The sequence below is a fragment of the Panthera leo genome, chromosome B4 (assembly GCF_018350215.1).
Source record: "Panthera leo isolate Ple1 chromosome B4, P.leo_Ple1_pat1.1, whole genome shotgun sequence".
Lineage (NCBI taxonomy): Eukaryota > Metazoa > Chordata > Mammalia > Carnivora > Felidae > Panthera > Panthera leo.
In genome coordinates, this window is record NC_056685.1 from 89208343 (window position 1) to 89221317 (window position 12975).

The window sequence follows — 12975 nt, forward strand, 5'->3', positions numbered from 1 at the left end:
TTTTTTCATTTACATATACAGCCAATATTTTAATGTGTTCTGTTTTCTACAGGATATATTTTAGGTTTTTCATGAAATAAAGATCATATTTAAGATACCATTTTAGGGGCAACTAGGTGGTTCAGTTGGTTAGGCGTCCGACTCTTGATCTTGGCTCAGGTCATGATCTCACGGTGGTGGGATTGAGCCCCTTGTTGCTTGGGATTTTCTGTCTCCCTCTCGCTCTGCCCCTCCCCCGCTCATGCCTGCACGTGTATGCTTTCTCTCAAAATAAATAAATATTTTAAAAACTTAAAAATAAAAGATATAATTTCAGTCCTGTAAGCACTCAGGCCCCAAATATTAAAAAGCGCTTTACCTTAATTAAATAATACAGTCATCAGATTTACATTTTGCTTCTATTTCCTAATTGTGACTACTTATAGGGAAAATTTATGTTTTATTAATTAAGCACTGGAGCACCGGTATAATTAACTGTGAGTGGTGCTTTCGTTTTTGCTTCTTGGTACTTACGAAGGGAGGACGACTTTGTAGGAAGGACATCATCCAGCTAATAGCAAACTCTTCTGGTCCCAATCCAAGATTTCCCTAAAAGACTCACAGAAATAAACAAGTTACATTCATGAAGTTTGAGTTGTACATGATATTCATTCTCAAATACATTTTATCTTGATTGATGAAATCAGTATTTAGGAAAATAAGCTGATGAATACTTAAGAGCAAAAGTAGTATCATTTAAGTCAGACAATTTTGGAGACCATCTCTAATACAAGCATATTAAAGATATATTATTAATCATTTGATATATAATCACAGAAATATAATAGTCATATGATATATATATAACAATCATACAATATAATATGTATAATAATATATATCGTACCTGCTGAAAGACAAGAAATATCTCATATAAAAGTGCCGTAGCTGTCTCTGTATATTCCTTGATAAGGTTCTGTAACTAGAATTTTAAATAATAGTCAACGCAATATCACTGGCAGAGCCAGAAAATGGTAATTTCTCCTGGTTACCTTTAGGTACTTATAAAAGAATTTTTGATTAACAGAAAATATAATTAGTGTGGTCATTTTTCCTATTATGTTTGGTTCGGTCATTCTAAAAAAAAAAAAGGCTCCCATAAAAAGACTACTTGGAGTGCCTGGGTGGCTCAACCTTGATTGAGCCAAGTCTTGATTTTGGTTCAGGTCATGATCCCAGAATTGTGGTTCTGCACTGAGCATGGAGCCTGCTTAAGATTCTCTCTTTCTGTCTCTCTTTCTCTCTCTCTCTCTCTCTCTCTCTCCCTCTCTCCCTCTCTCCCTCTCTCCCTTCCTCCCCCCCCCCGCCCCTCTCCCCTACTTATGCTCATTCTCTTTCTCTCACTGTCTTTCTAAAATTAAAAAGTATATATTTTTTAAAGTTTATTTTTTTAATGTAATTTGTTGTCAAAAAAGACTACACATTAGAGAATTTCTAAGAAAGTGGGTCAGGGAAGAAGATATAATGGCCCACAGAATACTAACACCCAAAAAACTGCACACTTGGTTTGCAAAATCATTCAGATCAACAACCCTACATCCTTTCGAGTATTGAAAATATGCCCCCTAGAATTAAGGTGGGAGATTCTCTAGGAAATTTAGCCTTATGCCCAACGTGAACTACAACTCCCTCTGTAAAATGGGTATATATAGGGCTTAGAGACTTTTGTTTTTGCTCTCAAGAACTCCAGTTAGTGAGGCTGTCTTTTAGCACTTGGTGCATGAGAACTGTGTGGGCATGCTACAGGCCAACACATTTTCCCTGACAGTATTCTTTGCAAGAACGAGCTCCAGTTTGAAATTTCATACTGTTAGACCTTGGAACCAAAATTTATATGATCTTCACGAATAGCCTGCGTGCAAAAGATCACCAAGTTCAAAATCAGGAAACTCAGACCTATCTATTCTGCCCACTAGATATTTTTATATGGAAATGCCAGGGTGGGGAGAGGGGAAAGTGGGTGATGGGCATTGAGGAGGGCACCTGTTGCGATGAGCACTGGGTGTTGAATGGAAACCAATTTGACAATAAATTATATTTAATATAAAAAAATGCCAATGGCAATCCAGTCAACTAATCCCAAACCAAGCTCATTATTTCCCCCCTTTTTAAAAAAATTTTTTAAATGCTTATTTTTAAGAAAAAGAGAGAGCACGAGCAAGGAGGGGCAGAGAGAGAGGGACACACAGAATCCAAAGCAGGCTCCAGGCTCTGAGCTGTCAGCACAGAGCCCAACACGGGGCTCGAACCACAAACCTCAGGCTCATGACCTGAGCCAAAGACAGACAGGTAACTGACTGAGCCACCCAGGTGCCCTTCATTATTTCCCCTTTGAACCTACTTTTCTTGCTATAATTCTTATTTGACACCCTGGCCAGAATCTAAAATTCATCTAATCCTCACAATTTATTTTCACATCAACCTATGAGTGCAATTTCCTAAAAATTACTGGAATCTATCCTCTTTACAACTACCATCTCTTTTCTTCATTAATTTATTCAACAAATATGCATCAGACCCTATACTAAGTGTTGGGGATACAATGGGTAGCAACAGGGACATGGATAATACTTCATGGAAGGTAGTGGAGAACAAACAATAATCTAATGATCAAATAAATAAATGCGTAGTTGCTAACTGAGACAAGGGCTGTGAAAGAAGAGAATAGGAAGTTAGGAGAACTCTAAAAAGAAGCCTGGTCTCATTTCAGGGGTCAAGGATAGCTTCCCTCTGTCCTATTATCGTTCCTCACCTGGACTCCTGCACTAACTTCTCAGCCCTGCCTGAGTCTTGCTTCTATCCCACTCTTTAATCCCTGATCCACTCACTCCACTGTTAAAAATGGTATTATAGACACTCCATTATAGACTTATAATATTCAGACATATGAATATTATATTCATGTTATATTGAATTAACATCTGTCTCTCTAACCAGACTATAAACCGGTAAGGGCACAGGTTGTATCTGTTTTGCTTCTTGTTTGTACCCCCACAGGCTAGCACACTGTTTAGCTCATAACAGATTTTCAACAAGTATCTATTGAGTGAATGAAAACATGTAAGAGTTTTCTAAAACATAACTGTATGTTTAAGAACTATCAAACCATGTCCCATCCTTTTTTTTTTAAGTTTATTTGAGAGAGAGGGAGAGAGAACATGAGTGAGGGAGGGACCGAGAGAGAGAGAATCCCAAGCAGGAACCACACTGTCAGCACAGAGCCTGACATGGGGCTCGATCCCACAAACCATGAGATCATGACCAGAGCTGAAATCAAGAGTCAGACACTCAACTGACTGAGTCACCCAGGCACCCCTGTATCCCATCCTTTAAAAAAAATTATGTGTTGTTCTGCTTGAAATAAACTAATAATAAACTGATTTATTCTCTCAGGATATGTGCTTTCTAGGTGGTTTGATATTTCTAATGTTTTAGTAAAACTTTAGAAAAACAAGTAATTCTCACTGAGTTTGCACTACTTAGATAGCTAAGGAGATGATAAACTAAAGCAAGAGAGTTAACCCTAAAATCTCTTAATGAGAGTGCTTTTTTACCATTAGACCCTACTATGGAATTACATATACATAAATATTTTGTATAGAGACAAATAAGCAGATTTATCTAATACATGCTGAATACTAATTATTTTCCTTAGTATACATACTTAAAACATCTAAAATGGATGTATTAATATTGATAGACTAGCTATCTAAGTTTTGAGGTTAATGGTAAAATATTTACTCTGAATTATATTTATAGTCTCTACCATTTCATGGTCTACATTAGAAGACAGAAATCCAGAGCACCCCTATATATTATATTTAGTCTACCCCAAAATTCTTATCTTATCATCTTACCTCAGCATCAAAAGACATCTCAACTAAAGTTGAATCAGCCACCAACTGGATATCAAACACAGGACAAGATTTTGGAATCTGAGGTTCACTAATTAATATTACCAAAAGATTAAATAATGCTCCCCTAAAAAAAAATAAAAGGCAATTAATAAAGTTTGAAAAGAAAAATAGTAAAGCCAAGTTTGCAGACACTGAATATAATTACATTTAAAAGTATAAAGCATTAAGGCACCTGGGTGACTCAGTCAGTTAAGCGTTTGACTTCGGCTCAGGTCATGATCTCATGTTTGTGGGTTCGAGTCCCACATCAGACTCTGCGCTGGTGGTGTAGAGCCTGCTAAGGATTCTCTCTCTCTCTCTCTCTCTCTCTCTGCCCCTTCCCCATTTTTGTGCTCTCTCTCTCTCAAAATAAATAAACTTAAAAAAAAAAAAACACATGTGTATGTGACACATGCATATCATTTTTTTAAAAAAGTATAAAACATTGAAGACCATTCTCTGAACTTTTGGAGCCTTGGACATGCAGACAATTAAGTAGTGATAAAAAATTTAATTCAAAATATAATTTCTTTGTCTTTTGGCTCAAAGCAAGTATAGGTCTAGAAGTTCACAAAGCTTAGGAAGCTTAGTAAGTCTGGACTTAAGGGAAATTTGGGTGAGTTCAGTTGAATCAGTATTGCCCAAAGGGCTTCCCCCTCCCTGCCCCCCGCCAAAGGGCTTTTTATGGCCTATTAATTCCAGGAAATATTATAGTAAAAAAAATAGATTATTTGTTTGAAAGAGGCATAGTAAATACTTGGTTAAACCAAATTCATTGCATATCTTTACTACTGGACTTCTCAGAGGCTTTAATATGCTCACATGCATTGTATATCTCTGAGACAAAGAAACCACCATATGAAACACTTCTTAAAATGCTTATTTGAACACAGATTTTTTTGACTCTAGAACCCTTTATAAAATTTTTGGGTTGAAATACAGTTAACATATTAGCTTCAGGGGTACAACATAATGATTCAGCAATTATATGCACCATCAAATGCTCACCACGATAAGTATAGTTACCATCTGTCACCATAGAAGTTACTATAATATGATTAACTATATTCCCTATGCCATACTTTTCATCCCCATGACTTATTTATTTTATAGCCGGAAATTCGTACCTCTTAATCCCCTTCACCTATTTTACCCATCCCCCCCTCCATCCCGCAACCACTAGTTTCTTCTCTGTATTTACAACTCAGTTTCTCTTTTTGTTGTTATTTGTGTTTGTTCATTTGTTTTGTTTTAAAGTTTCCACATGTAAGTGAAATCGTATGATATTTGTCTTTGTCTGACTTATTTTACTTAGGATAATGCCCTCTAAGTCCATCCATATTGTTACAAATGGCAAGATTTCATTCTTTTTATGGCTGAGTAGTATTCCAGTATAATATATATGTATATTATAACCTCTTCTTTATTCATGCACCTACTGATGGATCTTTAGGTTGGTTCCATATCTTGGTATTGTAAATAATGCTGCAGTAATTATAGTGCATATATCTTTTCGGATTATTGTTTTCATTTTCTTTGTATAAATACCAAGAAGTAGAATTACTGGATCATATGGTACTTATATTTTTAGGTTTTTGAGGAACCTCCATACTATTTTCCAGAGTAGCTACACCAGTTTATATTCCCGAAAACAGTGCATGAGGATAGAATTATTTTTTTAACAAAGCATTTCAAAGGCTTACTATTCCACTGAAGACTGTTAGTTAATAAAACTAGTATTAAACTTTAAGTCTTTTGCTTTCCAAAGTGGTGTACTATCCATTAATCTACACTAATAACTCACTTAAATTGTTACTACACATTTGAATAATACACACTATTATTTGAAAATAAAAGGGCAAAAAAAAAATCACAATGCAAAGCAAGGATTCTGAGGCGATAGGTTTGGTAACACCATCTTCATGCGTGTCATGCAATCCATATATGGTTGAAAAGGAGCTGAAGGCAGGCTATTAGGAAAATCACTTGCCTAACTGAAGACAGTGCCAGAGTAGCTTCGACAGATGGGAATAGTAAAAGAATTTACAGCTAGGACTATATAAAAATCCTCTATAACCATAAGCATCTCTTTGTAATGGAATAAAGGAGACTAAAAAAATCCCTGCTTGGTAATATTTGAGGCTTCATAATCTTTTTTGTATCTTAAATTTAAAAAAAATAGTATTTATTCATTTTTGAGAGACAGAGCATGAGTAGGAGAGGGACAGAGAGAGAGGGAGACACAGAATCTGAAGCAGGCTGGGCTCAAACTCACAAACTGTGAGATCACGACCTGAGCCGAAGTCTGATCTTAACCAACTGAGCCACCCAGGCACCCTGAGGTTTCTTAGCCTTTTTACAATCACTTAAATCATTACCATGATTACAAGTTCATGATTAACCAAAATTTTAATAAAAATAGGATTCCCTTCATTTCTCCAACTCAAAGAGCAAGTCAGTTCTCATATCTACAAAAGAAGAATCATGTCAGCACACTTCTCAAAAAAGTAGGATATGTCCTACAGGATATTTGCTAATGTTTTATTCAGGCTGTTTTAAAATAGCCAATCTTACTTTTAGAAGATCCTTCCAAAATCAACAAAACATTCCATTTAGAAGCTTTTCTTGATATTAAGTTTGAAATGGCATTCCATTTTCTATTACATTTAATTAAAGTCCTTTATTTTCAGCAGTATCTTCTTTTAAAAGTATCATATATCCAGGGCTAAGGGAAGAAACTCAAATTCTGGGTCACTTGCTGTGATAATATATGAATTCAAGCATGACAGTATTAAAATATGAAAGGATTATGGCACATTTTGAGAAGAAATACACAGAACTGAGTTGAACTAATAAAATCTCTACTTAAGGAACAAATTAAGAGGAAAATGCAGAAATGATTAAATGCTTTTTTATTTGCTCAAATGGAGTTTAATTTGGAATCTACTCCTTCTGCCAACACTATTTAAAATCCACTAGGTCAATAATAGAAAAAATTTTAATCTATATGGTAGTTTCATCCCCAAAAACAAAGACGACTTATGGGGTTGACATTACAGTCTTAAAAAATGGTGCCAACAGTTGTGATACTTTTGTTTAGATTGTTATTATTTCCAGTGTAAGAATTTTGAATGCATTGTAATATATTTTTATACAGACTTTGAAAGGCAAACTCATGGTCTCATAAGGCAGTCTATGTTATTGTGGTAGGCAGAATTCTAATATGGCTTCCAAGATATCTTACCCCCTTTTATATATACCCTAAATAATCCTTTTCCCTTAAGTATGGGCAGGACCTGTGAATATATTAAGCTATTACTCCTGTGATTATGTTACGTTAGATGAGAAAGGTGAAGGGATTTTGCATACATGATTAAGGTTCCTAATTTGTTGACTTTTGAGTTAATGAAAGGGAGATTATCCTGGGTGAGCCTGATTATCGAGCTGAGCCCTTTAAAGAGTGCTTAGGCCTTCCCTGAGCTCAGAGATAGTCTCCTGCCAAGAAGCAAACCATCATGAGTGTACAGCTATAAAGAAATTAATTCGGCCAACAGAAACCCAAATGAGTTTGGGAGATAACCCCAAGCCTCAGATGAGACAGCAGCCCCAGCCAACGCCTTGACCACTGCCTTGTGAAAACCAGAGCACATGATCCAACTGAGCTATGCCCAGATTTCCTGATCCACAGAAACTGTAGGATAAGTAATTTATAGAGTTTTAAGTCACTGAGTTTGCAGTAATTTGTTACAGGGTAATAGAAAACTAATGCAGTTATATTAAACATTTACTGTGCTAATTAATGCTGTGGGTAACATGACAGGACCCTATGCATATCTAAAAGTTAGTATTACAACCAGACTGTATTATAGCAATATATGTGCACCAGTGTACATGAAAATAATTAGTCGTATCAGGAAAGAGACTTGCTGTAGTAAGGCTGATGTGTCCAAACCAAATTAAGAAAGAACAATTAAAACAACACTTTGCAACAGAGGTTAGTAAGAGTGATGGTTTTTCAACTTGGACAGAGAAAGGTAAGGACCAAAAAGTGTATAAAAAAGGTAACGTGATTCTGCAATAATTCAGTATGTCAAAAGACAGAAATGTAAGAAATAATCTTGGATCTCTGTCCTGGAGATTGGGGAAATGGCAGTTCTATCAACTACATAAAGAAGTATAGGGACGCTTGGGTGGCTCAGTCAGTTAAGTGGCCAACTTTGGTTCAGGTCATGATCTCAGAGTTCATGAGTTTAAGCCCCACATTGGGCTCTGTGCTTATAGTGCAGAGCCTGCTGGGATTCTTTCTCTCTCCCTCTCTCTCTGCCCCTTCCCTACTTGTACTCTCTCTCTGTGTCAAAATGAATAAATAAACTTCAAAAAAAAAAAAAAAAAGTATACATAGGGGGCACCTGACTGACTCAATCAGTAAAGCATGGGACTCTTGATCTTGGGGTTGTAAGTTCGAGCCCCATGTTGGATATAGAGATTACTTAAAAAAAAAAATAGAGAAAATAATAAAGTGTGTCTTACTTGTTCACTGTAAAGCAGGGTCAACAAACTACGGCCTGTAGGCCAAATAACCCAGAGCCTATTTCTATAAATAGAAATTCTATAAATTTCCTTAATTGGAACAGAGCTATGCCCATTCATTTATATATTGTCTGTGACTGTTTTTCTGCTACAGTGGCTAAGTTGAGTATTTACAACAGAGACTATATGGCCTGAAAAGCCAAAAATGATTACTCTATGGCCCTCTACAGAAATGTTTGACCACCCTGGTATACAGTATAGTATGCCCATAGTCCTTGGCACATAGCAAGTTGCTTAAGAAATGTTAAGAAATGAATAGGGGCGCCTGGGTGGCTCAGTCGGTTACGCGTCCGACTTCGGCTCAGGTCATGATCTCGCGGTCCATGGGTTCGAGCCCCGCGTCAGGCTCTGTGCTGACTGCTCAGAGCCTGGAGCCTGTTTCGGATTCTGTGTCTCCTTCTCTCTCTGACCCTCCCCCATTCATGCTCTGTCTCTCTTTGTCTCAAAAATAAATAAATGTTAAAAAAAATTTTTTTTAAAGAAATGTTAATGAATATAATCATTAAAATTAATTTATAAAGTTCTCTAATAAATAGCCAGAACAAAATTACTAGGAGTTCTTATTCTTTTCCCTGGTTCAAATGTTTTAGAGCCCATGCTCTCATTTTTCTTCTACTTTCTACTAGAGAAAATTTAGATAAACAGTTGATGAGGGTGGAAAAAAATTAAGATTTTAGTCAGAACATTGGCCTAGCATGTAATTCATAATCTATAAATCATATTAAAAGGTCAAGCAGATAATATGCAAAATATGCAAACACGTACTTTCTGGGGCAAAGAATGCTATTGTCCCCCTGTTTTACATTCTTTCATTCTTTCTTTTAATAATAGGTATCCCTATCACCATCCAAAGTTTAGCTAGGTACATAGCCATGTAACTACAGACACATCCAACCATCCAAAGTTTAGCTAGGTACATAGCCATGTAACTACAGACACATCCAAGTTCTCTTGAAGCTATATATGGGCCTATGCCTAAAGTTCTCATCTGCAGAATGTGAGCAGAAAAATCATATACGCCTTGTTTAAAAAGGAAATGTGCAGGGCTCCTGGGTGGCTCAGTCAGTTAAGCCTCCAACTCTTGACTTCGGCTCAGGTCATGATCTCACCGTTCATGGGATCAAGCCCTGCATTGGGCTCTGCACTGACAGCATGGAGCCTGCTTGGGATTCTCTCCCCCCGTTTGCCCCTCTCCACCGTGCGTGCGCTCTCTCAAAATAAATAGATAAACTTACACCATAAGCATTTTTCTTTTTAAAAAGGAAATTTGCTTGCCTTCTACTTCTCTTCCTCCATTCCATAGGATTTAATGAAGTCTCAGAGGTCAGCCAGCTTCAATCATGAAGACAAACACAGTGTAATAAAAAAAGTCAGAGCAGGGCACTTGGGTGGCTTAGTCGGTTGAGCGTCTGACTTCAGCTCAGATCGTGATCTCACAGCTCATGAGTTCAAGCCCACATCAGCCTCTGTGCTGACAGCTCAGAGCTTGGAGCTTGCTTCAGATTCTGTGTCTCCTCTCTCTCTGCCCCTCCCCTTCTTGCTCTCTGTCTCACTCTCTCTCTCAAAAATAATAAACGTTAAAAAAAAAAAAAAGATGTCCAAGCAACAAAAGGGAAGGAACCTAGGTCTCTGGCTGATCTTGTAGAGGAAAGCGTGACTATGTACTCTGGACTAGTATGTGAAAAGATGTAAATTTCTATCTTCTGCGGACCACATATTTTAGCATATCTTTATTATAGCAGCTTACCCTATGTTAATAAACCCCCAACATCATTCACTTCAAAGTCACACAATTATATATTAGATGAAGCTACTATAACTCCTGCATTTGCAATATAGTCTTTCTGTTGTGTGGGTATAAGGGCACTCTATAAAATTCTAGTAAAGAAGCCCTGGCTTTAAATGTATGATGGGGCATTTGGTCTCTTTCAAGTTCAGCAGACAATGACAAAATATAAAATTATGCCAAAAAAAATCTTTGTGCCCTTAATAATCCAGAGAGACAGAGAGTGCTCACTATGTGCCAGTTGATCTGTTCATCACAGAAGGAAGTGGAAAGACAAAAGAGTTTCATATACTTACAAGGGGATTGACTACAAGAGTAAAAGAGCTATCAGTTTTGGAAGACACTCAATAGAGTACTTAATGGGTTGCAACTACAAGGTCCCAATGTCTTCTTCTAAAAAACCTTACTTCTTAGCTGCCAATGTCTTCAGGCGTGATGACTCAGTTTCTGTTTCTCTGAACATCAGTCCCAGAGTCTGCATAATTTCAATGCATGCCCTAGAAAACAAAGAGGAAAAAAAGCACGGAAATGGCATGATTGCATTACAAGTCCAGAATTTCACAAAATCAGTAATCCTTGATAGAATTGCTCTCAGGTAATTTATATAGAAAAAAAGTACGAGAAGGAAATTCTGTATATCAGATTGTCAACGTTGGTTGACCACTCTGTGATTGCTATATAGTAAACACTCAGAAATATTTGTTGAATGAATCAATAGCTGAATGTCAGGATTAAGTTATTTTCATATTGTTTTTTTATCCTTAACATTTTTTTCTGATAATCACACACTACTTTAAAATTTTTTTAAATAATTTTAACTTTTTCAGGTAGGTAATATTTGGCTCAAAATTTCAAAGGTAAAAAAGGGCAGACAGTGAAAGGTGTCTTTCCTCCAGACACCCTTTTTTTTTTCCTTTGGGACAACCAATATTCTAGTCTCTTGTATAGCCTTTCTTTAAAAAGTAGAACATAATGGGGGCACCTGCCTGGGTGGCTCAGTTGGTTAATCATCCGACTTTTGATTTTGGCTCAGGTCATGATCTCATGGTTCATGGGTTCGAACCCTGAGTCAGGCTCCACACTGAGAGTGAGGAGCCTGCCTGGGAATCTCCCTCTCCCTCTCTCTCTGCCCCTCCCCTACTTGTGCTCTCTCTCTCCCAAAATAAATAAATAAACTTTAAAAAAAGTAGAACAAAACGAATGCTATTTTAAAAAATTTATGTGAAGCAAAACTTGCAGCGCCATTTATCATTAATATGGTACGTATTTTGTCCAGTGCCTTCCATTCATCTTTAACACCGTAGGGGTGAAAGAATCTATGATTATCCAGTTAATACTTACACCAGCTCATCAGCCCTTTGGCTTCTATTTTGAAGTGTGCTCTTATCCCTAGACTCTGGCAAGTACTCACGAAGTTTATTCACTAGGAAATAGAAAAGGTCACTGGTCTGTGAAAGCAAGCAGGAAAGAAGATGGTAAATAAGGTATCAGATGGTAAAACTCTATCTTTACATAATAAAAATATGAAGAAATTATTCTCTGGGGACGAAGTGAATTAAAATATCTCTCATTAATATTAGCATAATCCGAACTGAAAACACTTTTACTTACCACCGGGAAACAGACCACTGTTCTGGTGAACAGAGCCAGAGCTAAAGCCTAGGGGTGATGCTGAGAGATGCTTAATAGGCTTGGCTCTCCCGTTAATATTGAAGGCCCTCTAGAAGTAGGTGTTTAATCTCAGGCAAGTCATTTACTTACCTGGGAATAATATATTAAATGGAGGCTACTCTAATTCCTGTCTTTCCAAAGTAATTTGGCCTTTGTGAGGATACAATGAAATAAGGGCTAGAAAAACACTTTTAAAAATGTTTGCTAACCTGGCTCCTGGGTGGCTCAGTTGGTTAAGCGTCCAACTTCGGCTCAGATCATGATCTCACGGTTCATAGGTTCGAGCCCCGCATCAGGCTCTGTGCTGACAGCTCAGAGCCTGGAGCCTGCTTTGGATTCTGTGTCTCCCTTGCTCTCTGCCCTTCCCCTGCTTGTGCTCTGTCTCTCTCTGTCTCTCAAAAATAAATAAATGTAAAATAAATAAATATATATATTTACTAACCTAAAAGCAAACTCACAGCATTGGTGTAGCCTAATGAAGATGGTGGAGAATGATACTAATAATTCTGTTAATACAGTATATTTCCATCTCTGCCAAAATAAACACAGACTTAAGAGTGCAGGAACCAAATTTTTTGTGCTTCTATGCCGTCTCTTGAGATAAATCGAGCATGAAGTAAGCACTGGCCCATGAAATCACGCAAGTTGGTACTAATTAGAAATATAATGTAATTGCTTCTCTTTTCTGTCCCTCTCTTGTTCATTTTCTTCCCCAGGACTTTTGTTTCCTAGTGACAAATTAGACTCTTTGTTTAGACAGGTATTATGGGTGCCTGTATATAGGTGATCTGGCATGAGAAGAGGCTGAGGATGGCAGGTGGAGAAAGGGACCAGAGGAGAAAGAGCAGGATGCATAGCAGACCCTCTCAGAAGGGCTGCTGTTTACTCACTGCCCTGATAAATTAGCACGGTTGGTGGCTCTGCACACTAACTCTGGTGCCTAGTTCTTTCAGTTCATATCCCAGCTCTGCCATGGGTCAGCTTTGTCATATT

The 12975-nt window shown here is 37.2% G+C and overlaps 1 protein-coding gene and 1 long non-coding RNA gene across 8 annotated transcripts in view; one reads left to right on the forward strand and one right to left on the reverse strand.

Moving 5' to 3' along the window:
- The window catches only part of LOC122224781, a 119778-nt gene that overhangs the window by 37510 nt on the left and 69293 nt on the right, over positions 1-12975 (forward strand). The gene's annotated exons all lie outside the window — the stretch shown is intronic.
- Positions 1-12975, reverse strand: part of CB4H12orf56 (chromosome B4 C12orf56 homolog) — an 83658-nt gene that overhangs the window by 5357 nt on the left and 65326 nt on the right. For 3 of the 4 annotated variants that reach the window (XM_042947067.1, XM_042947065.1, XM_042947063.1), the window contains 5 exons: positions 11653-11759; positions 10719-10808; positions 3897-4020; positions 887-961; positions 514-588 (listed from right to left, as the gene is read on the reverse strand). In XM_042947067.1, coding sequence (XP_042803001.1) covers positions 514-588; positions 887-961; positions 3897-4020; positions 10719-10808; positions 11653-11759 — 471 coding nt within the window. The remainder of the gene's footprint in view (positions 1-513; positions 589-886; positions 962-3896; positions 4021-10718; positions 10809-11652; positions 11760-12975) is intronic. The other variant, XM_042947064.1, reaches the window with a different exon arrangement.